Source organism: Platichthys flesus, chromosome 15, assembly GCF_949316205.1.
Source record: "Platichthys flesus chromosome 15, fPlaFle2.1, whole genome shotgun sequence".
In the NCBI taxonomy this organism is placed as follows: Eukaryota; Metazoa; Chordata; class Actinopteri; order Pleuronectiformes; family Pleuronectidae; genus Platichthys; species Platichthys flesus.
Genome location: NC_084959.1, coordinates 3683182 through 3709025, shown reverse-complemented (window position 1 = coordinate 3709025; position 25844 = coordinate 3683182). Strand labels below are relative to the sequence as shown.

The 25844-nt window shown below is 42.5% G+C and overlaps 1 protein-coding gene across 4 annotated transcripts in view; it reads left to right on the top strand.

Annotated features, from left to right (window-relative positions):
- The window catches only part of cadm1a (cell adhesion molecule 1a), a 308538-nt gene that overhangs the window by 243448 nt on the left and 39246 nt on the right, over positions 1-25844 (top strand). For all 4 annotated transcript variants that reach the window (XM_062405482.1, XM_062405485.1, XM_062405483.1 and 1 more), the window contains 5 exons: positions 5259-5411; positions 6399-6536; positions 12253-12411; positions 17661-17757; positions 22657-22829. In XM_062405482.1, coding sequence (XP_062261466.1) covers positions 5259-5411; positions 6399-6536; positions 12253-12411; positions 17661-17757; positions 22657-22829 — 720 coding nt within the window. The remainder of the gene's footprint in view (positions 1-5258; positions 5412-6398; positions 6537-12252; positions 12412-17660; positions 17758-22656; positions 22830-25844) is intronic.

Below are 25844 nucleotides of genomic sequence, written 5' to 3'. Positions count from 1 at the left end.
TTACTGTTATAAACCAGATGCTGATGTTTCTTTGCCCATTCACAGGCTGAGGCAGTGAACACACAGCTGCTGGGCTGTAGCTCAAATTTCCGTATGTCTGAAATGTATTGCTTTAATTTACTCGTCCACTTTAGGACATGGTTCAACTTTCCACAGCTCATATTATGCCCATGAGAAATAGCTTCTTCCTTTTTTTTGCATTACACCGGTATTATCAGTTAATGAACAAATTGATGAACAGGTACTGTGGTGAAATATTTCACCTAACATCGCCTCAGGTTCTTTTAAACTGCACAGCGACATATCTTTTTAGGATAATTTCATAAATAAGGATCATACCTTCCTTTTTAAATCCTCCCTGATTGACTGAATGTCCATTGGCCGACTCAACCCCCTGCGTTTAGCCTCCGACGATGTTTGGCCTTGTAGCACGAATCCGGTTGATGAACAAAGAGGCTCGGTCCCTGTGCAGCCTTCACACCAGAGACTGTTAACAGACCTTAGATCTGCTCTTATGCTCAAGAAGATAAAACAGTTAACTGGCTTTTCTCAATGGTTTCATGTACATAGGGGCCACTTTAGCCTCCTTATTCCTTTATGAGGATGAAAAGGTTAAATTGATCTCAACCCACTGGGGACACGTTCATTTTCTCATGGGAACTCACTGGTTTACGAGGTCTTATTCTGAGGCAGCGCTTCATATTGAGCATTTTTCTGTAATTGAGGTCTGAGCTTCTGTTGCTGTAAACTTATACGATTAAAGTTAATATTAACAATAAAGTTGGAAAGAGATTTAATGTTGAAATTGACCAAGATCACAAAAATAGGTTCTAATGGGATAGGAGTACATTTAAAAGTGAACACATTGATTATCCATTATTACACCAAACTGTAAAATAAAATAAACTTCAAGTACAACTCTGAATGATCATGTCATAATATATAAGTGTAAGTACACAATTAGAAATATTGGCATCGTGAATTCTAAGGAGTGTTTTATTGGAAAAACATCGGCCAAATGTTTCCCCTGTAAACGCACCAAGCCAGAAATTATGATTATGAATAAAGCTCATTCTAATCAGTGCCACACATAAATAAAACTAAATAGAATTTGTCAACAGGTGGTTTTATGAGTCTGATTATTCGGGGAGAATAAAAGCCCCCCCCCCGACTCTCACCATTTATTGCTAAATGCTCCCAGACTCTGGAGTTAGGCGGTGATTTGGAAGCCTGGACTTCACGGCGAGCGGGGGGGGGGGGGGGGTGTTGTAAGAGTGTAATTACCCCCCGCCCCACCCCATCTCACTCACCCTGACACCCAATAATAAAACTTTGATGTGCTCCTCTCAAAAAGTAGCGGCAGCCACTAATCACAATTGATTGCAGCCACTTAGGTGAGGCGCTCTCATCATCTCCTGCTCCCTGCGAATGGGAGTCATCCTCGGCCGGGCGGCAGGAGAGAAACCCAGAGAGAGAGAGTGGAGACGAATCAAGAGAAGCAAGAGGAGCAGGAAAGAAGAAACAGAGATTAATTAAAAATCCCCACAAGTGAAAAGATTATTGAAAGATCCCAAAACTCTTTCATTTAGTTTTTAAAGGTTTATTTCCACCACTCTGACTTTTACCTTTACAGTCAGTTACATTTCAATGCAGAGATCATGGTGGTTAATGATGAGTGATGATTTTAAATAACGGCCATGGAGTCGCTAGTGAGAGGAGTTCATTCTCGGGAAGATACGAGTGTATTACCCCCCCATGATGTTGTAATAGAAAGGAGCTTGAATTAGTGATGATGATGGTGGTGTGATGTGATCCAGGCCATTGTTCAGGTTTTACATGGTCCTGTGCAAACAGTAAACGATGGGCTTTTATTTCCTTCAGTTAATCCTAACACATTGACAGAGGTCAGTGGCTGTGATCTTCCCTTGACTTTCCTAGAGCCCCAGAATCTTTACTACTGTGTGTATATGCAAAAATCCCACTGCTGAGAATCGAAAAATCAGAATAAATGAAGACACCCACCCAGTTTGAATGATGAACACATTTTAGATTTGGACCTAATCTCAGCTTCATCGTGCATCCATCCTCTTGAAGCTTTCGGGGAGTTTCACATTTGGTAAATTCAGGTTTCATCATGAAGATCAGACGATGGAGTGAGAGAACATAAACTGTGAGCTTTAGCTGTTTGCACATTTGATTTATCAACAGTACATATTGCATGTGCCTCGTTTTTGACTCTTCTACCTATAAATCCACACACATACTGTTCTAATATTGCACTATTTACTGGTCTTCAACATTTAGGACATTAATCTTGGTTGTGCTGGTTCCTTCTCTTTGGACACTGCAGCACATTCACTGTATATTAAACCACAGCGTTCAGCAATCTGCATGACAGTGACACTTGTTCTTTAAATAGGACGAGAAGGAAACTTTCACTTTGTCAGCGACTTCACAGACTCTCCTCGGCTGTTTCTTATCACTGCCTTTAAATTAGCCTCGTCGTCATAGGCTGTAGAAACCGAAGGATCAGATGCTTTACTGCCTTTCAGAGTTTGGACTCCTGTTCTCCACAGAGCCGACTATCTCTCACCTTTGTCAGGCATCTGCCGTGTCCTTCTCACAGTATCAGATATGACAGAGCGAGAGGAAAACAGAGCTAGAGGAGCATCGAGCTAAAGGTCAACCTCTTGTTTTTATATCCTAAGTACACAAAGAGGAAAGAGGGAATTGTGAAGTACAAGTTATTTCCCTGAGACATGGCAATCATTTAGTACATTTAAAATCAAAACAACTTTAGAAACATTCAAAAAGATTCAAAACCATCGAAAACACACAAAAAAACATAAAAAAGACAAAAATATATTTGACTGACAGTTTGTTTAAAGTTCACACTCAGACATTCAGAAAACATTTAAAAAATATATAATAAAAATTGAAATCATTAAGGACATTAAAAACATTTTAGAACTTTAAAAGGCTGTCAAAAACTTTGAAAAAGCATTCAAACAAAATAGAATCATTCAGAATTCATTAATTATATAACATTAAGAATTCAAACACATAAAGAAACATTAAAACCTTCCAAACATTCAGAAAAGTGTCCAATTAGCCTTGTATAGCATTGTGCAGTTTTACAGAATGTGGATGACCTTTGACCTATCCAGGTCATCGAATATTGCTGGTGACATTCAAAGCACTTATTATTTTACCTCTTGTGGGAGCTTGGGTCCTTGATGCTCTCGCTTCTCTCCCTGTGTTCGATGGCTTCAAAATGAAACGGTGCAGCTTGATAAATACGTCTCTGATAAATAATTCAACATAGAATTATTTCAGGGAGAAATTATTCCCCCCCCCCCCCCCTTAAATAACAGAAGATAAACCGTAGTGATTAATTGAATGGTCACGTCGCTGCCACTGCCCTGGAACCATTGGACTCACCACTGAACCCTGAGAGTGTTTTCCGTGTGCGGAGCAGAAACACAGACAGAAAACACCTTCAGTGTGTTTGTGTGCTGCCGCGTCGGTATGTTCAGATTTGGGAACATTTCATTTAATTAAATCATTAGGATTAGAGGCTGACCTCCCGTTTTAATGAGGCCTAACAAGGCTGCTGAATGAGCGGCACTAATTAGAGCCTGTGTATTGTTCCTGTGCCACAGTCAGAAAACCACTGCTGCTCACACACAGGAAACGTGGAGCTGCTTTTTTTTAATCCTCCGTTCTGGTTTGAGGGGGTTTGGCCTCAGATGAGCGTGGATGGAAGTTTCTTGGATGCAGATTTCGTTTCTGTCTCGTTCCTGGATGCGATGACAGAAAGGCCTCGTCTCCAGAATCACTCCCAGTGTCTCTGATGTTCTTGTTTAATGATGCACAAAATTAATTGTGGTCGTTAGTATTCCTGCTCCTCGCTTCCCTCTCTCTCTCCTTATTGTTTTTCTATTCTTTCAGTCACTCACTCCATGTTTACATCTTAACATTTGGTGACCACACACGGCTGCTTCGGCGTCTTTCTGGTCAATACCGTGTCCAATCCATCAAATAAATAATGTAACTCCGCCGTGATTCCATTGGATTGTTTGTTTTGCGGTTTTCCTGCGTCTCCGTGTTTGTCTCCTCGTTTAAAGCTTTGAGTTTTTACAAGATTTTAAAGAAAAGGAAAAGTCGAGCTGTCGAGGAGGAGAGAGAGCAGAGTGCGAAGAGCCCGGAGTCGCTGTCAGTCAGAGCTGAATCTATCAGCATATCTGTGGGGGGGGGGGCAGAGGCGGCTTGGCTTTCATCTTAACCACATGTTGTCAGTCCACATTACAGCTGATAGAGTGTGCTGAGGTAGGTGGGCAAACAAGGTTAGTCAAGATGAAAGTGGCTACAGATGAGGGAGAGACAGGATTTATGGATTTTCCTCCGGTCGTCCTCCGTCGGCCAAGGTCGCGACCTCCGTTAACACGCGTGTTGTTAGCGTGTGCTCCGCGTCCTAAACAAACACGTGTGAATCGACTCGTGCTTTCATTTACGGTTTCTATTGCTACATACATGTGTTCGACCTGTGATTGATCGTCCACTAATCACATTGGTTTCTTCTTCACCTTCTATGAAAAGTTGAATCATGCTTGAAGTTCAGATGAGGAAATTATGACAATTTTTGTTGATTAAATTTGCAATAGGGAAACTCAATTGCTTTTTGTGTGATTCCTGTTTGTGTTTTTATTTCTAAATGGTTTTTAACCCTTAATTAACAGCTCCACTCTTGTATAATATTGAATAATCATACATGAATAAAAGAGAAAAAGACAAGTACACACTGATTGTATTGGAAACGACAATTTTGGTGGATTGAATAAATCAACAGAAGAATATAAATATTGTTTTGATTGTGTTATTATCCGAAGTCAAATTTGAGGGGAAAAACATGTCAAATATTTCCTGGTTCAATTTTGTGGGAATTTGCTGCGTTGGTTGTTGTTGATAGGAAACTGAATGTTGTTTGGTTTTGTTCGTGTTGCTCTGACAAAACAAGCAATTTGCTGGATTCCCTCTGTGCTGGAGGAAATTGTGATTTATTTTTGCTCCACAATTTTATGACAACAGGTTTCATCCGATGCTCGAGAACAAAGAAACTTTGATAGTTTGTTTGAAACATTTGATTTTCCAGCCAGAACTAAAATTATTTGTATTCCTTATGTAGCATATGGATCCCGGCTGATACCTGTTCTTTCTGAGTGTGTAAATGTTCCTTTTGTGTGTGTTTCCTCCCTCAGCACTGAAAGACGCTCGCTTCCAGCTGGTGAACTTCTCCGACAATGAGCTGCGGGTGTCACTGTCTAATGTCTCACTGTCAGACGAGGGTCGATATGTTTGCCAGCTCTACACGGATCCCCCGCAGGAAGCCTACGCTGACATCACTGTGCTAAGTAGCTACAACACACGCACACGCACACACAAAAAAACACACACACAGTCAGTGTTGTTGCAGCAGGGAGGTGAAGCTTGCTCATCCGCCTTTGGACTGTGGAAAACAACACACACTCACACGTCGAGCACCGTGGTCGACAGCTCACTGTGAAAACTGCCAGAAAACTCTGACAGCACCAACAGTGAAGCCGGGAGATTCAGGAACTTTGTTTATTTCACGTGTTCAGTGGATCTTCACTGTTTTAACTAATATCAGCGATGTGTGTGGGGGGGGACCTCACGGGTCATATGTTCATATGTAAAATGTGAAAGTACATGTGTGCAACGAGACATGTCACTCGCACACGTCATAAACTGTGTGAAGTTTTCCAAATGTGTTTTCAGCTTCACTGACACATTCAGTGTAAATAAGTCTCACTTTTTTCTATTTTGCAGTTACATGTGAAAATATGTGTGTGTTTGAAATGAGTAATGTGTAAATAAATATAAATCACTATCCTGCTGCAACAACACTTACATGATGTATATGCTGAATGAAGCTTTTTTTAAATCATACATTGATTTGTATACACTATTTATTAAAGTAAAACTCAACAATATGGAACTATATCAAGTTTATTTTGTAGTTTGACTTGTTTATAAATCGAAATATCTTGATAATATGAGTCTCTTACACATAATGTTCCCTTTTTTAATTTATTTGGACTAAAGAATATGTTTTTTTGAAATCCTATATCTGATATTTGTTAGATATAGTGAGCACTTGTGATCGCCATCACAGTGACACGATGATTATCCAATAAACCAAAATTAGCACAACAAGCTTATTCCATAAAAATAAAAGTTTTCTTTATTGTCATCTGACCTGTTCTTCATCTTCAGTGTCAGCTCTGTTTATTCAGCACATCCAGCTGAAGGTTGAGCCGCTCTACAATCTGTGTTTGGTCTGTCCCCCCCCCCCCCCCCCCCCCCCCCCCCCCCCGCAGTTCCTCCAGGTAACCCCATCATCGAGGCCCGGGACGAGGTCGTGAGCGAGGGCAACGAGACAGAGATGACCTGCACCGCCATGAGCAGTAAGCCCGCCGCCACCATCAGATGGATGAAGGGCGATAAGGAGCTTCCAGGTAGGTGGGCTCCACCCGTAACGAGACACACTCCACACTCTCTCTCTCGACATGAGACTGAAAATCACAGGTAGTGTACTTTTTCACAATCGGTTGTTCTGTACAAAGAGACACACCTCAGATTGACACATTGACACACAAATAAACACTGTGTAACATGAACCGGAGTGAAAATGGGGGCTTGATGTGTGGCCTTCGGGAAAAAGAAGAAGCCGAATCCTCCTGCCTCCACTTCTCCTCTCGCTTTGACAAAATGTGGAGCCTCACATAAACTCCACATGAACGCTGACGTGCAAAAACAAAATCAGGAGAGACACAATGCACTGCACGCTGTCAGATATTCAGATTATTGATCCTGCTCACACATACAATTAAAAGCAAATTCCCCTTTTATGAGCCACAGTGAACCCGTAGTGTTATTCACCTGTTAACCCCCCCCCCCCCATGGTGGAGAACGATAAGGACATGAATCAGCTGCATGTTCAAAGTGAAGACGTCAGAAAAGAAGATCTTTTTAGGTATTTGAAATTAGGAATAAAAGGGATTTGATCATTGACCTCCCTGCCTGCCAACCAACTGGGGTCAAAATCAAATCCGTGCATTTTCTTTAGTTCTTTTAATTCTATAGATAATATTTCGTTAGTCAGGTTAGTCACGCAGCTGCAGCTTTGCACATTCTCCCTCTAAAGTGTTGCCAAATTCTACCTTTTGCATTCATGCACGCGTCTTTAAGATTCATATAAATTAACCATTTTTTGGGGACTGCCTTTCTGCTCCTCTGTGCCGGCTCTCTGCATTTAGCGCTTGTATCCATGCCAGTGCTTTTTTTTAAATTGAGCTGTGGCTTTGAATAGTTTCCATTAAAACGATGTGGATGTGCAGTGGCACTGTGACAACTTTCATGCCTTCATCAAAGGTAGCTGGGCTTCAGAAGTGTGAGCTGAGCTCAGGGGTGAACAGGCCTCCTGCCAGGCAGCTCCACCTCGGAGCCCAGATAGGAGCTTTGTAAAGACTGTGAAACAAAGGTCCTAATCAGAAGCTGTGTGGACGGCCCTGAGCAGCTTCACCTCGCCGCTGCACCACAGCAGACCCGTACTGGTTGGCTCAAATCTTACAATGTTCCAGTGTGCCCAGGTCAGGAACTGGTAACGATGAAATGACGGATGACATTTGGTTTAATGGACTTCAGACCGGTGTTTACAGGAAAGTGCTGGCGTAAGATAAAAGGCTGAACGGATCAAAGAGCCAGATTCAGTCATGCTGCTAAAAACAGGCAATTAAGGAGAGAACCTATTTTAATGAGCAAAGACTGTAAAGCTGCAGAAACTGACTTAAATGAACATATCGGTTGACTATTAGTTTACTGCATCTTTACTTACTCGAAAATTAGCATTTTAGATTTAGATTCAGGTTTGCAGACATCATGCATCAACTAGATTCTTCTGATACGAAACTTAAATATGTTCAAGAAATTTGTTTATGCAGAAACCCGAGTGTAACACAAATAGTTAACTTTATGTAAACTCCCTTGTTCTGTAAGTATATACATTTTTCAGCTGTTAGTCACTTTATGATACAGATCCACTCTTTGTGATAGTTTCTCAAGTTTTCTGAGACGTTATTCAATTTGCATAAGATCATCTTTACTGAACTTTGAAAATCTCTTTGTCCGAACTTTCTAACGATGCTCAATTGCTTGTTTTTAACGAGAGGCAGGAAAATGATTTCTATAAAAGCTAAACGCTCCTCAACCCCCCCGACCATGCTCTTGCCCCACACTTGTTAACAATGAGCTGCCGGTTACAGAAGAGGCTCGGCACTTGTTGCAGTCGCACAATTGTTTGCCATAACACAACACTCGTGGGTACTTCACCGACTCTCACCGGTCACAACACTACGTTTGGAGCATTTGATTTAATCCATTTTTGCCACCGTTGGAAAGGATGAGAGACTTTTAGGATTATACATCCCCGTGTTCTTTACTGTTGTTGTTTCATCAACACACGGTTTGTGGATCCACGACTGAGTTGTCATGTTAATGTCTATCTCTGCAGTAAACTGTAGGAAACGACTCCACAGGTCCTTTAGCTGAACGTGCAGCAGCAGATTGTGAGAATGAATCCTGCCGGGTGCTGAAAATGCTGAAGACAATGGGGTGCAAGGAAATGAAAGATGGGAAGACAAAGGACGGCTCAGGGTGCCAGAGCACACCGGGGCAGAATTCCTCAAATTGCCTTTGGCTGTGGCTCCTTGCCTGGTAAACTTATTTCAAATTAAAGCTCCTCGGAATTAAACTTAATTACCCAAAGGGATAATCAGGATCTTTTCATCATTCATCAATGTAAAGTAATTTAAATCCAACCATCTATCATCTCTCTGACAAATTATCTTGCTTTTATCTCCTCCTCTTATTTGCTCTTCTCCGTTTTTTTTTGACACTTTATTACGAACACATTCCTGACGCTGGTATCTTCAGCTCTAAAGCTCCGGCTGCAGTGAAAGTCATGGAAAATGGAGAATCCAGTGGTGAGGGTCATTCCTTTCTGATCCGGTACGATGAAAGAAGGGAAGAAGCCAGGAGGTTGACTGGCAGGAACCAGAGCAGCCATTAGCCTTGAGTCTTATGGTTCATATTAAGACTCTACCAATTGATAAAGGGATATTTTGGGGAAATTGATGGAAGTGGAGAGAGACGTATACATTTGATCCAACTCGACGTTCCTGCCTTCCTTAGGTTAGCCGCCATGTGGCTTCAAAGGATGCGACCCAAATTGTTCGATGCCCATAGGAAACGCCAGATGAGCCAATAGGCTACAAGTAGGAAAGGTTGAGTGGAGTAACCAGGATGAACCAACCCGGGGTGTAGGAGAGTGATCACATTTCTTTATGGAGCGTTGGTTCGTTGACTCCTGATGTGCCAACGTGAGTCGCCCCGGTGTGACGCCGCCTCTCAACAGACATTTTGATTTGAACAGACCCCCTTCATGTTTCCCGTTCCAGGCCCTCGCGTGCATCTGAAGCCTCTCGTGGTCTTTATTCATGACAACCTGTTTCCTTTACGCCAGGCACATCACACAGTGGTTCTGCCGCTTTCCCAGCATTCAAAGAGGCAGCTGTCACCGCTGTGGCTGAGCGGCAGGAAGTGAGTGGGTAGAGAGCTCCCTCCAATGAGAATCCAGTTTTTAGACCTTGTCAACCTCCAGGGTGAAGTTCGCCACGTTCATTTTGTCGTAGCCTTTGTTTCATCACTGGTTACTAAGTGTTATCAGAAGAGAAGCAACGTACGGCTGATTACTGTTGTTGTTGTTGTTTTGCTAATTAAGCTAAAGTAGCTTTGTCAAAGCTGACGATCAGGACCTTATGTTATTAACTCATATCAATATTCATTACCTTTGTTCATTAACACAGGATGAGTAGATGAAGCAGTGTTTTATATCACAGGGGTCACATGTTGATGCATTGACCTGCAGACGTGGATTAATCCCACATTAGGTTTGTGTGTTTGAGCAGAGTCAAACAGTGGTGGGTGGAGATAGGGGGGAGGGGGCTGGGGCGTAATTTGCATATGCATATTACATTACATTACATTACATGTCATTTAGCAGACGCTTTTATCCAAAGCGACTTACATTTTTAGAACACTCATCATTTTATGAGGGGCCATCTAGGGGTTCAGTATCTTGCCAAGGACACTTAGGCATGCAGATGGGATAGAGTGGGATTCGAACCGGCAACCTTCTTGTTGCAGAGCACCCGCTCTATCCCCTAGGCCACACTCTCCCCATATATCTGCATATATATGCATATATCTCTACAAATACTAAATAAGGCCATTGAAGTATTCTTTCATTGAAAAAACATCTAAATAGGTAATTTGGATGAACAGAGGGGAGTTTGATCGATGCCAGGAGCAGAAGAATGGACGCAGCAAAGTTCACATTAAGACAAATTCTCTCCTGTCCCAGCATTTCTCTTTGTAGACTCCTCCACTTTGCTGCTTCCAGTATTTTGTTTTATCGACGTGACACAAACACACTCGTGCAACAGACTGTTCGGGAAGTAGGACAAAGGGATGGAAAATAATCAATCTCTCTTTGTGACTGGGGATGAGCTGTCTGCAGCCATCCTTCTTGTTTTGGACGACTGAGACGAGGTGTCCTCTTCATTGCATCTGAGAACATGTTGTCTGGTATCACACTGCAGCCACTAATAGGGTGGGGTGGGGGGGGGTGCAGAGCTGTGTAAAAAGGTGACTGCACAACACATCTGGCTTCATGACGCCCGATGAGTGATTCACACTTCCTCAGTTGTCTCTGTTATTTAGCCGTGTTCAGCTGATTCCCTGTCTCTCACAGCTCTGAAGGACGACTCCTCTCCCACTCCACATGTTCTCGAGGGTCAGTGGAAGAAAGACATCGTCCTTGCACTCAGAAAATAAGTCGTCTTTGTCTCTGCATAATATTCCTTAAGCCTTTTCCAAAGGTTTAATCATCATTATTATTTTGTAAAGTTAAACTTCGAGGGTAAGTACTTAACAAAGTGCTCCCCCGAGGAACCGAGGATGCACAAAATGAAGTGTCAGCTCGAGTTAGGAGCAAATTGCTAAATATTAACTTGGGCTGCGATATTTTCAAAAGCATTTTCTTTCTGTGCAAATCCAGTGTGAAGGGCTGCAGCTTAGTTTTAATTATACGACTAGAAAACAAACACTGGATAAAATAAATGGAACCTTTAAGCAGGAAGCCAACGAAGCAGTTACATTACCGGCGACACGTTTCTGATTAGGACCCAGTTAGAGGTGTTTGTAGTTGAAACAAAATGGAGCCTGTTTACCTCTTATCACTCAGGGTCTAACTGAAGACAATACAGAGATAATACCAGGACCTGCAGGTATATGGGAATATCACTGGTGTAATGACGACCATTGTTACTCTACAGCAACAAGAGGTCAGGGGTCACATCCAGCGGCTGGAGGTGTTTTCCCCCGGGTGCTTCAGAGTTCTCACAGTCTGCTCACATACATGTTGAGTCAATAGGGGGCTTTAGAATTATCCGTATGTGTCAGTTGTGTGTTTGTAAGTGTCCAGCTTGTGACAGCCTGACAAGCAGATCAGGTTGTACTGCACCTGACGCCCAGTATAACCAGCGATGGTTTCCTGACCCCTGTGACCCTGCACAGGATAAGTGACTGTAAGTGATGGATGGACTGGAAACTAGAGAGTCTCATGGGAGGAAAACCTCAAACACACGAGTGAAGAAGAACCCAGACTAACTGTGTTTCCATGTGAATATCACTAAAACTACAAATGGTGCATTCCCATGAATGAGTTGAAGTGGCTCCTTTCACTGTGAAGGAGCCGTAACACCCAAACCTGAGGGATCTGTGATGATTGCATTTCAAAACAAACACAAATATGCCATATAGAAATGTATTAATTTCAATGGGGTGGCTTGCAGAGGTGAAGTAAACACTTCTTTTCCTTTGAGTCTGAAATCCTGCAGAGAAAATGTGTAAAGAAATCTGTGCTGTTATTTGTTGGATCATTGCACAACAGGGTTGGTGACTGCAGGTCAACAATCATCACTTCAGTGATTTTGCTCCTTTTACTTCTCACTCCACCGCAGTTCATACACAGCCTGCGTTTGGCTCGTTCATATTTTAACTTGAACCCGACATGCACCGGTGATTAAATCTCCTCATGTCTGTTTTCTACAGGAAAGCCCAAAGTGGAGCTGACCTACGACAAGATGTACACGGTGACCAGCCGCCTCACGTTCACCGTGAACAAGGAGGACGACGGCGTCCCTGTGATCTGCATCGTGGACCATCCGGCCGTCAAGGACTTCCAGGCACAGAAATACCTGGAGGTGCAGTGTAAGTATCTCTGCCTGGAAATAACAAGAAGTCACCTCATGATGATTTTCTGTTCTCAAGTGACTCAGCAGCTTTTACTTAGTCTGTTCTATGCCCATTAATTAAATGTGCTGCCTTTGTCCCAAACTTTAGTTTACGTCAGTGTCACTGAAGGGAAATAATCTATAATGAGTAAAATGAGAAAACTCTTCTGCCATTAAGTCAATTCTCCACATTTTTTGGGAAATGAATAAAAGAGCTCACAGATGAACAACTTCAAATAAACAAACTAATGATAGGTTTAATGTAAGTCTGTGTCAGAAAGAGTAATATCTTCATTATTACAAAATGAGTTACAGTTACAGCTGGTTTCCTATTACAAGACATCTTTCTGTTTCTATCTTATTGTTCATCATCATTATTAAAACTAGAAAATCTAACAAATACTGGTGCGGTGCCTGTTTGGCCTGTGGTGATGCTGGTTGTGAGAGTCAGTTGTTGGGTCAGTGTTTGCTGTCTGTAGGCTGGAACTGTCGGATATACATTTTTATCGAGTTGAACCGATTCACGCAAACAACAATCTCCTGCAGGCGAATAAGGGAACAGCACCAGACATGATGTAACTTAACGACGCCTTCACAGGGGTTAATTGTGCTGCTCATTAGTTCGTTAAGTGACCAATGTGTAAAGGGTAATTTATAAAAGTTGAAGTAACTAACTTTGAGCTACTCCAGCCAAGTGGGGCCTGGTATTTAGGTCTTTTTTTATTGATGTTAATAATAACATTTAGGTTTTTAACCCTCTGTAAGGCTTATATCTTTGGCTTTTCAAATGTCTTAGAGTTCCATTGAAGAATAAAAAAACTCCTTTTGTCGAAATCTGACCTTTCTCTGTGTGAGAGCGAGAGCAAAGGGGATCCGCTCCTCCGCGGAGGCAGCGTGGCATTTTGTGGTTCTCCGATGACGGCGCTGTGCCTCGCTGCTTCCTGCTCGAGCTGCTGTCACATGCTGCTGTCACACTGCTGTCTGTTCTGTGAGGGACGTCCCCGGTCCTCAGTCCACCGTCTGTCCCATCTCTGTCCTGAGCAGTTTGATATTACACTTGGAGCAATGTCGACTGAACACTGTCATCGTTGGTGCGTCTGTCCTTTAACCTATCTTCTGTTCTATGGCTTTATTATACGTGTGTGTCGAGCAAGTTTGTTATTTCCAACACTCACTAGAGACTTTGAATTAATTGGATTTAATTAACTGGCTCTGAACTATTGATGTCAACACACAATTCACAGTTCAGTTCCTCTCTCAGTTTTCAGGGCTAAAATTCAGACTGATTTCTGAAGCACGGAGATGATATTGTTTAATTTTAATGTATTTAATTTCAGATCCCTGCCCATATGTTTTATTTTAAACCAGTAATTTAACATCCAGTAATGATGATTAAGAGAAAACATGAATGTCGGTACTGTGCATTTCCTCAAACATTAACAAGGGTCTTTGTTTACCTCATCTGCAGAAGGTAGCGGGCGTTTATTCAAAGCTGCTTTGCATCAGAGGCAGTTCTTTATTTCTAATTCCCTCTGTTTGATAAGGATAATTGGTAATTTATAAAAGGAAGCTGAGTTTTAATTTCTTCCCAAGTTACCGCATCATGCTGTTAATTCGAACTCGACCTTTCCTGTTCGATTTCAAATTAAAAGAATGAATGTTTCCGTGGATAGCGACACCTCGTTATTAACGGGGCTTTTATTGTGAGACATGGTACATCACTGTTAACTCCACAGATATGAACACACGTACCTGCCGAGACTGAAATAGAACAAGAGCTCACATTAGATGAGTAATCTACGACCACAAAGCATGTAATTAAAGTGGTAGACATGTCCTGCCCTTTCCACGACAGGCACCAGGAGATTATGGTCTTTGTTTGTTCATTTGTTTTAATCGACTACAGGTTTTTTACAGTTTTTACTGAGTTTACTGGCAACATAAATATGAATGAAACTAGAAGGTCAGGCGGAGCAGGCATCTACCTCATCCAAGGGTAATGTCACATCTCGCCATGGAAAGAAAGTGGAGTAAAGAAAAACAAATCTGCCCATTTATCTGGACCTGCTCAAATACTGGTCATACACATATAAGTAATACTATATTCAGAGCCCCTTAATCTTTATATTCCTGTTATAGTCTTTGACATTTCAAAGATACGTCCTCAGCTTCTGACCATTTCCACGATATCTATATAGCATCAAAAGTCTCCTCCATGTCTGGGTTTTCATTTCCACTCACTACATTATCAACTTATACGATCTATATATCTCACAGGGGCTGAATTGACTAGCGTGGTTTCGCCAACAGACAAGTGTCCTGTTGTAAAAATGCTTTGGGGGCGAATTCATACACCTCTACACCCCCGCTGAACATGGCCTCCCTGGTCCTTTCCCTTTAATTATCACCGAATTAAAGCAAAGCCTGCGTTTTCTATTTCTACTTCTTTAATAACTCATTACTGAGATTGATGAGGACGAGGCGATAGAGGATTTCCACTGAATCGCTCACTGTGTGGGCAGTTTGTGAGCGGAGTGGTGCACGTTGTGTCATAAGGAGAAGCTTAAAAGAGAAAAGCCCATTGTTACAGAACAGCATAATTACATAAGCCTGTAATGTTTGTGTGTATAAACAGAGTAGAAGTAGCTTTGCTCTGTTGCCTGGCTCTTTACCCTTAAGGTCAGCCGGCAGATGGATGGTGCCGTCCCGGTGCTCGCGAGGTGAGGAACGCAATAAAGCAGATAATCCAGTCGGCATAACGATAACGGCCCTCTTGCATACTGGAGACACTATTTCATTCCCACTTAAGACGCCGGATCCAGCTCTGCCGACACGCGCTGTGTTTTTCTTTCTTCCACCGAGCGGAGAAGAGACAGCTCCACCATAACTACTTGAGCCAATCAAAAGCAACCTGCAGACGCCAGGCATCCGTCACGTTTATGGCGGCGCGATGACAAGGTCAGACGACGGCGTGGACAAAAGGAAAAGAGTTGCAGGACGCCGTGTAGGGCCGGCAGGAGAAACCAAAGGGCTGCTGTCTAAAGCCGTGCATGCCCAATGAGCATGAGAGCTGGCTTATCGCCCGCGTGCTGTCCATCACCGAGCCGGAGAGCCGGCCGCTGACAGGCTGTGATTTAGACAGATGGATAGCCAGACATGTGCTGGTTGTTGCCGAGAAGGTCGGACAGCAGTGTGGAGCTTCACCGCCGGCTCTGAAATCATAACTCACGGCCGATCCCTCCGTCTTACGGGCTGATTAAAGATGCTGCAGCAAATTGTGCATTTGGGCCATAAAACCTGGGGAAAGAGCGAAAATAATTCATATGGGGAATTAGAGAAAAGTGTGATTACAGCATTTGAACTCAGCAGTTAATCTAGTGTGACGGGACTCAAGTCCTGAGGTTTTTATCGGCGGCGTCTAGTCAAGGAAAAACCTCAAGTATATAACATTTAGACAGAAAACCAACTCAGGCTTTTTTTTTTCCTGAATTTATTTGGAGAAATTAAGGCTGGGTGAAAATCTATGATTTTGAAGTGTACGTTTCATCATAAAAGAAAACTCCTATATATTGATATATCAGTTCGGCTTTGTGAAAACACAGTGAGGAGATATGACCCATAACCCATCCACCTCAGATTTAGTTCAACATTTCGTCATTACATAAGAAGAGTTTAAAACCACAACCTTCACTCTGGAGCAAAAAAAAGGTCCTTAAACTTAACATAATATGGCATGTATTATTATTATTATTAATATCGACTTATATATTGATGTCATTTCAGTGCAGTAGTGATCAGGAGGTGGAGCCATGGTATCAAAGTCTTAACGATGCATGTGCTCAACCAATCATACGTCAGTCTCAGCTCTCAATTATGACGTATCACTTATTTTCACATCATCAGGTAACTTATTTAAATCAAACTTACAGGAAACATGAACATAAGTGTGATAAGAACTTGAAGAACCTAAATGAGAATATATGTAATTTTTTTGCATGATCAATGTTTCGAAGTTGTAAGCCAGTTCAGAGCTTCTGTTGCTCTTTCTTCTTTCTTAATCTTATTTCGTTGCACTGAACTCTATTGGATGGATTGAGTAAAACATAAGATTTGTGTCCATAACAATAAAGGATCATCCCTCACACCAGGATGAAAAGGGCTCTGATAACACCAGCAACAGTCGACGGATCGGGGGGGACAATAGAAATCACATCGTTGCAAAGAGAAGCTCGGCAGCGACAGTCAAAGAGAAGCAATTATTTGTCAAACCAACCTTCTTACACGTTCTCTCCTGCTGCTCCAGCTGCTCCGTCTCCAGTTGTGTTACAACTTCATCATATAACGACCTCGGACGATCTCCTGCTCCACATCCCTCGTTCCCCAGAGCTTTCACTTGTACTCTGGTGTTAGGTTGATTTCCAGACACATGAGGAGTGATTTGGCACAGTGGAGGAGCGGGTTGGGGTCGTGAGTTCACATAACACCTTCTGAGTTTCAGGGGTTTATATCCAATACAGTTGAGGAGTCAATGGTGAACGATTCTTCAAACAGAATAAAACAACAGAAAAAACTCACACCGGTATGATCATGTGAGCGGAGGAATAACGCGAGGAGTCAGGTTAACAGATCGGCTTCAGTCCACGCTTCTCACTTCCACCTGTTGGGACTTGAACCCAGAGCAGCTGTGTTCAAGCTGAACTCCTGTTTGCTCGTCCACCAGCCTGACCTCCACGTCCTCATGCAGATGTTCAGCTCAGAGTAACACACGATAATACAAGTATTTACAGCACGGAACCATTAGTTAGTTAAAGTTAACAAAGGCCCATATGGGATTGTGGCTACTGGGACCAGTTTGTCAAGTCAAACCCATTGGAAAGGTCTGTTCATTTTTAAGTATTAGTTGTGAAAGTGAATCATGACACAATGTTTGCTGCACTTGGTCATAATTTGTAAGACATTTTTTTTTTTGACATTTAGCAAGTTTACACTGTGAAATGTAACTCCACATTCATAGACAATTCAGGAACCAATATCCATCCATCCAGGGGGATATCTTTTCCAGTAAGGTCAAACTATCATATGAATGTATGTGTTCATCTCCCTCTCTTTCTCCATCTCTCTCTCTCTCTCTCTCTCTATCTCTCTCTCTCTCTCTCTCTCTCTCTCTCTCTCTCTCTCTCTCTCTCTCTCTCTCTTTCTCCATCTCTCCCTCTCTCTCCCTTTCAGACAAACCGGAGGTCAAGATTGTGGTGGAATTTCCTCAGGGGCTGACCAGGGAAGGAGAGAACTTGGAGTTGACGTGTCAGGCCAAAGGCAAACCCCAGTATGTTCTACACACACACACACACACACACTCACCACACAACACACACGTTTTAACCAATTAAAAAGGTCCAGAGGGAGGGAAAGCAGAGCTACCTGCTCACAGATGCACATTTATATATTCATGCACATATCTGGACTCTATTCCTCAGTGTGTGATTCTGCCTCGTTGCAGTTGTGTGTGAGAATCCATCCTTCACCCTTTTCCTTGTTATTACCGAGGAGATATTGAACTTTTGCAGCCGCACGACGGTTGAGTTGCTTCAAAAGGAAACGTAAACATCCACATCTCACATTTCTAATATTCATAGAGAAAAGTTAAACTGTTAGCTCTGCCCACAGGATGCTAGCCTCATGTTAAACTTTCAGAAACTGTTAACGCTGTAAAAACATATTTACATCCGCCAAGAAGATGGATTTCCACTTAACTTGGTGGAAGGATGAACCCATAACCTTTTGATGCAGAAGGTTTTCCCCTTTCTTTCACGTTTTTATTGATTTCTCTGGGAATCATTTGTGGATCTTGAGATAAGCAATCACGCATATTTATGGCTCTGAGCATGTGAGGTTTTGTGCAGCTTTTTATATTTGAGGGGCTTGTGAGGCCTTGGCAAAGGTATCAATGCTAAAAAACAAGACCCTGAAATAACATAAATGTAGAAAAAGAGAGAGAATATATCTCAGTGTTCAACCTGACGACTTCAGAATCGTATGCATTTAATTTAAATGAAAAATGTGAGGCTACCTAATGGTAGTGCTCATTCTAAACGGAGCGGTTCTTTGCACTCTGTCACGATCCGGGACTCTGACATTCCTCATAGTGTCAGTGCTGAATCATCCTCTGACATCAACAAGAACTTTTTATTCTATTTTTATGGGAAACAGATAATATCAAACTGTTTATGGCCCAGCTGCTCAGAGAGCATCTGTAGCCGCTTGTACCCGATAGAATATATTGCCGCTGTCTCCAGATGGTATTGAGGGAGACAAGTTGAACAGAACAGGATCCTCTGTTCTTTCAATGTGTCACCGATACATTCACAAGAGAAGTTTTCTCCTTTACTTTGACTTTGACTTAGTTTCACTGCTGTTTCAGGTTAAAACCATTGATCAGTTCTCGATCTCTCTCGGTAAATGTTGATGCAGGCAACTGTTCAAGACTAATTTTACTGAACCTGAGCTTCTGATCAGGGAGAAAAATGTAAAACAGGACTTCCTTGGTTGTTATTTCTTTATTTGTAGCTCGTTTCGGCCTGTGGTGAACCTCAAGGCTCCATCCTTGGTCCTCTGTTGTTTGTTTTATTTCTATACGAAGGATATTTCTGAGCAAAACACAAAAACAGCTCTATGTGTGATAAATTCCTTGCTACAATCAATAGGTTCACAACCCAATGCCAAACATCCTGGTCTCTAAGTTCTACAGCTAAATGAAAATGAATCAGAAAGTGTTATAGTTGGCTCTAGGTCCATCCAAGGGACCTCACCACACCTTCAGTCATTACAAATTTCTGCTTCTCAGCTTTTAACAAATTATAGAGACAAGATCATGCGACTACTGCTCCTTCAGAGATGATTAGAGATGGTCCTCTTTATTATACAGTTGATATTATGAAACTTGTTTATTCAATACATCTTAAACCTAATTCTTAACTTCCACCTCTCAAATCGAACCCTAGGAAAAGGGTTAAAAAATGTTGAGCCCATTGAAGTCAGTCCATCCCTGGAACCTGCCGAACCTTATTTAAGATGTGACAGGCAGGTTACTGGGTTGTATTTGGTTGTTGTTGAATTAGAAATAATATCTGGGTCCAGGAAAGTGAAACATCTCAGCCACCAACCTGAATTTGAGAGGTACAGGTTAGTGGCTGAGATCACTTCTCACCGTCTGATGGATCAGAGGGCTGTGTTGTAACAAGTGCATCCTGTCGAGAGGAAAACTGCGTCTGCCACTGTGTGACGAGTGTTACTCAGAGACCTGAGGCTGGACTATTCTGAAGGACCTCTGCTGGAAACATAATCACATAATTGAACGGTTGCTATTTTCTGTCTCCGGGACTTTCATAGGGAAAATTTGAAAACTTATTATTAAATACATGAGAATTACAGTGTGATATTTTGAGCTGGGGTTTAATTATCACTGTTTTATAGGCGGAAGGCAGAACTGAGAGGGGCATTAATAATAGCGGAGTGGGTCCTAATATGTGTTAGGTACAAATTTACCGGGATGTCATTTCAATAGGCGGGAGCAATGTTCTTTTTTTTATTCTGGAAATATAGAGACTTTGTCAGGTTGAGAGAATACGTTGATGGACTCTGGATATTCACAGATGAAGTTGATTTTTTTGTGATGACAGTTTGATTATTTGTGGTACGATCGTCATTTTAATTTTAGCCCTCGCCTTTATCTCTGTTAATTCTCTGATTTGGAGTGCTCAGAAAACTCCTGGCTGTCACTCGTCAGTGTCTGTTATCTGTGTCTGTAAACTCAGGTGTTGTCTTTGTTTGGATGACAGCTCTTTGAAAATGAGATGTAATGGAGAGCAAATGAAACCATTAGAAGGAGCAGGAGGGAGTGGAGGCGCAGGAGCTTCCACACAAACCGTCCAGACATCACTACAGCTGCTGTTGTTGGTATCAATCACATTAGTGTGTTGATGAGGCCGCTCCAACATGAACTGAAGAAAATAATCATTAGACGAAGCTGTGAATATTAGATTAGGATCATTATTGCGACTCTTGGGTTTTCCTTTCTGTGTGCAAGTGAATTCTAATATATTGATACATGACAACCATAGGTTTCATTAGTGGCTGTGGAAGTAGTGAAGTACTGTAGAATGTTACCTAAAGGAAACGAGGGAGTTTTTGTTTCCTAACCACAGAGGGCAGAACGGAAACACTAATATGATAGATGCTGTGCCGCTGCTAATGTAGTTAACAGTTCATTAATTCAATCGATAATGCTTTTCATACTGTGCTTATTTTTATATAGATTTTTTATTCTATTGTCATATATTTCATTTTATTGCAGCCTTCAGTTTTTCCCTTATTGCTCTAGTTCTTTGAAATCCTGTGTGTATCTTTCTCCTTGGAGGTTTTACAGGCCAAATGTGTTTCTGAAGCATGAGGGTGAGGAAGAGGATGAGGAGGAGGATGAAGATATGTGTTTACAAAACAGAACCAAGGCAGGACTTTGAATCGACTTTAAACTTGACCCATACTTAAGCTCAGTCTAAAATCTAATCTCAAACTGTCCTCACTTGGCAGGAAGTTTTCTCCTTGTGAGGCTCTAAAACTCTTGATGATTCTCTGAAGGGTAGAAGTGCAAAAACATGCTAATACACACACACACACACACAGACACACACACATACACACATACACACGGTACAGAACACTGTGTACTTTTCTAAAATTCCTCTCCCCGCCAGCCCCCCCACAGTTTTCATACTTGGCATAGAGACAAGCGCACTACCCGTATTCATTTTATAAAGATGAAAACACAATCAATACAGTGAGCCGGGAATTGGAAGTCATTTTCATTAGAGCTGCTGAGAGTTGTGCAGTCATTACCAGCAGATAGCACGGGGGGGCCCCGGCTGCAGGCAGCCATTTGTATTCCAGACGCCTGCCCTTCCTCTCTCCTTGCAGCCTTTCGTCGTATCTCCGTCTATCTGCCTTCACTCCTCACAACATCCCGTCCACCTTCAGAAACTATCTTATTTTTTATTTTTTCTTCGAGGTCATGTCTTTCCGTGCGATGTTTGGAAAATATCTTTTCATTGAGCTCATCTGGAGAACACTTGTAACGCTCGGTGTCAAGCTGTCCACAACAGCCGTTAAAGCACGCTGGTTGTTTGTGTTTGTTTGTATGTTTGTGTTCGCCATTGAGCTCCAACTGCTATTTCATATTTTTCTCTTCCTCCTCCCCCCCCCAGCCTATTTGCCTGCTCCCTCCGCACCGAATGTTTTCGAAATGAAGGGAAACGAGTTAAAACACACACAACAAAAACACAACGAGAGAGACCATCAGCACGAGCTCAGGGGAAATAACAGGAGCCGGCGGTGGCTGTTTGCAAGTTGCAGCGGCAAAATAGAATCGTTTTGTCTTTTTCTCTTCTCCTCCGCCCTGTGTGACTCCGGGCGCCCCGAGCTCATTGTCATAAAAATGGAATCTGTCACCCCCACTGTAAACCTCCGTCAAGGTACAAAGGAGAACAAACACAGACGCCTGGGTGGACGCCCACCTACACGGAGACACTCATAAGTACACAAGCGTGGAAAGCCTGTAATTTACAAGACAAAGCCACCGTACAGTTATTGTTTCTTTAACTCGACACAAAGGGAAGGATGTCATGCCTTCTTTTGTTTTTTTATATCCTCGCTCTTTTTAGCCTCTTTTCTGGGAAGGCAGCTCACAGGCATGTGTGCCGGGGTAAGGGAATAGACCATAGATTGAATGTCAAGATGTATGACATGTTGTCTTGATCGCCTCCTAGTGGCTGGCTGCAGTGTTGATCATAAACCCTGCCTCCTCCATGTTAGCAGCTAGAAAATGGGCCAAATTAAAAAGGTCAAATCCAAGTGGAATACATTTTTCTCATAGATGATTTCTGACATTTCAGGAAGGACGTCTCACACTGATGTGTTTTTACTGCATGTTTGGTTTTCATTAGTTATAAACATGCAGCTGAGACTGAACTGCGATTGGTCGAGCATATATATATGGGCGGGACCTCGATAGTGAGAGGAAGTGAAGACGCGTCATCCATCTTTATACACACTGTGTGGTTTAGCAGGTTTGGAATCACCATTTTCATATCTTGGGCTGTGATGAGGGGCCTAAGACTCTTTCCTCCGATCCCCGAGATCTCACTATTCCCTCTGTTCTTCTGCTTTCCAGGCCTCAGCGGGTGAACTGGGTCAAGGTGGACGATGACGTGCCCTCACACGCCGTCATCACCGGTGGAGATCTCTACATCGAGAACCTGAACAAGTCGTACAACGGAACCTACCGCTGCGTGGCGTCCAACTCAGTGGGGGAGTCCTTCGACGACTACATCCTCTATGTCTATGGTACGATGAGCTAACACTCACCATCTCTTACTTTACTATCTGTCTCCTGTATCTCCATCTTGTGTCTCCTTTTCTTTCTCTTCACCTTTTACTTTTTTAACTCTTCCCTTCTTTCATCCAGATGAACACTCTTCGAGATATACAGTTGTGTGCTTGTACACAGTTTGTCTGAGATATTCTCATGTTTGTAAATCACTAACCTGGCAGTTTAAACCCCTTGGGAGATCAAAAGTTTTATATCAGGAGGAGATATTGGTAGAATTTGACATGAAGTATTCAGGATTCAAATCGCCCTAAAAAGTCTGTGTTCCCTCCACAAACCTGGGTTTTCTCTTTTAAGCTGCTTCCACCAAACTTCTGCCGGGTTTATTTATAACTGTAACCGACCTTCCATCCTCTTGTCCCTCCCCACGGATCTCTCTGGCCCTCATAAGCATTATCTAAATATGCTTTTATGCTGTTGATACCAGTAGCATTTCCTCCCCCAGAGCAGAGCATTAGACTCCTAATGTGGTAATTTTGCCTCGGCCAAAACGACTTCACTTTCACTTCTGGGACACCCCGATCCCACAGAGAAATTATCTGGGCTGCTATTGTCAGAGGGAATTAGCCGAAGTGAGAAGAGTAGTTTTTTGTACGTTGGGGGGGATGGAATGGATGCTAACGGACACCAGCTGAATGGATGTTATTTACAGCGGAGGGAGCTGATGTGCTAATGATGAGTGCAATAAAACAACGGAGCAGCTTCCTGCCACCTGCTCTAGAAGAGCTGCTTGTTTAAACCAGCAGTGGAGGGGCTGTGTCTATATTCTGGGTTTTATCTCTGCAGGAATCACTTTGACACGTAGATCTTTGGGTTGACAGATCCCCGCACCTGATAGACAGGAAGTTATCAGCTTATTACTTTTATCTGAAGTGATGCTAGGTGGAACATCTTGTATGTCTGTAGTCCTTTAGTCAGGAAATTGGTATTTAATCTAGAAGATGTGCAGAATCATTGTGTTAGAATCCGAGACGGCTCACGAGGGATTTTCTGATTAATACGTATCGGCCATATATGACGGCTTCTCTATTTCTGATCCTTTGCTAATTTAAAACCATTGTGCTCTGTGTATAGCCGGACTTCATTTTTTTAAATTCCAACTGAGATGTTTTGCATTCACACTGATCCTCTGAAACGCTGCTGACAACTGCAATTGTGCTTCAGCGCTTGGTTCGTGCTGTGGTTGAAGACGAGTCGTCCAAATCCTGTCCAAGCCCACCTGTCACAACATGTCCGTGCTGACAAGCTGCATGCTCAGGGCATTATGCAAAATATACACGTTGTATTTTAAGAAACCAGGAGAATACATGGTTTATGAATGCAGAGATTAATAAATCCATGAAACAGGCTCATCTGGGACAAAAGAGCTGTCATTACCACCGTTAGTCTGATGTGTGAGCCAATAAGCAAGGTCTGGAATCTTATGGAACTGAAGATCCAAGAAAGTTTAAGATTACATATGCTGGTTAAGAGTCGAGATGAGATGAGAAGTGTAATTTTTTAAGTGACGGAGAGGAACAATGTGTGTGTGTGGTCCAGGTATTGCTCATGTTGTGGGGACATGAATCTATTTACACATTATGGGCATTAGTTGTTTTCCTCATGGGGACAAAAAAGCAAGTGCTAGTAACATAGAGCGTTACATTTTAAGATTAAGGGACGCCCACTTTTTGCATTTATTCCCCCACTTAACTCTGTCCTATCAAAATGCATTTTTTAATTGGCAAAAAATATATTTCGGAAAATTAAGAGGAAGAAGTGATTTCAGGTTTGAAGGAGGTTAAGTTCAGGTTAAGGTGAAAGGAAAATGAAGAAAAGTCAAAGAGCAGCTCAGTCACTTCAAGCCGTTGTATTGCCGACAGTTGCGTGATCCACACAGAGTAACTTTGCTCGAAGATGCCGATGAACGCTCCGGTAATTGTCGCCGGCTTTCTTACCCAAAGCACCAAATCCCAATGATGTGGGCTGCAAGTTGCCCCCGTTTCATCCGCCCACACGTGCCCCCACAGTGACAGACACACAAAGAAAACCATGGTAATGCAACACGTGGACGACAAAAAAGCCTTGCACCTTGAAAAATAAATAGTAAAACAGCCGCCATTAGAGCCACAGGAGGGCTCCATCCTTTTAGAGCCGCTCTTTTGATGACTTTGATGTGTCTGTGGCCCCCACACAACTAATGTCCCCTGTAATTCAACAGCAAATCACAAACCAGCCTCCGCCTTGCTAATGGGAAGACAGGATGTTGTGGCTGAGCTGATTCTCACATTGTGTTCCAGACGGCCCCTCCACACACACACATATATACACCGCCCCTTGAGCGTATGACACCACTGTCCTTAGTGCACCATTTACCTAAACAGAAGCTGAAGGAAAGCATGTGCCTAGAAACAAACCGGCTCCCTAGAAAGAACACCAGCATGTACTCTCACACCCAGCTGTGTAATATAGGATCCTTTCACAGCTAATGTATTGAGTCAGGGTCCCCGGGGGCCTCCGGCTGAACTCTGGTGGGGTTCGTTTGAGGTGTTAAAAGCAAAATGGACCATTTACAGGATCTTGTGTATGTCCACTTCCTCCCACTATGCGGCTATTAGGCCAAAATATCCCGGATACAAAAGGCGCCATCTTGTTTTTATAGGATTGAATAAAAAACACATTAAGCAACAGAAACCTTAGTGAGAAAAATGGATTTGACGTCAAATTTTATTTGTGTCCATGTCCAACATCCTCCAGGGGGCAATCAAGCCACTTTGAGCATTTTCAGCATTCGCTTCCCCCCCGCTTGGCTCCATGTTACAAATCTTTCCTAATAAGTCATTATCAACTTAAACGGCCTAGAACGACAATAAGAGCCAATAAGGTCTCAGGTTTTTCTCCTTCGTCCGGACCAAACAGACCAAACCCCCTTCGGACTATCTAAAGTGAATCAAGGAGTTTGGTGAAGAACGAGGTCCATTAAGATTTTACAG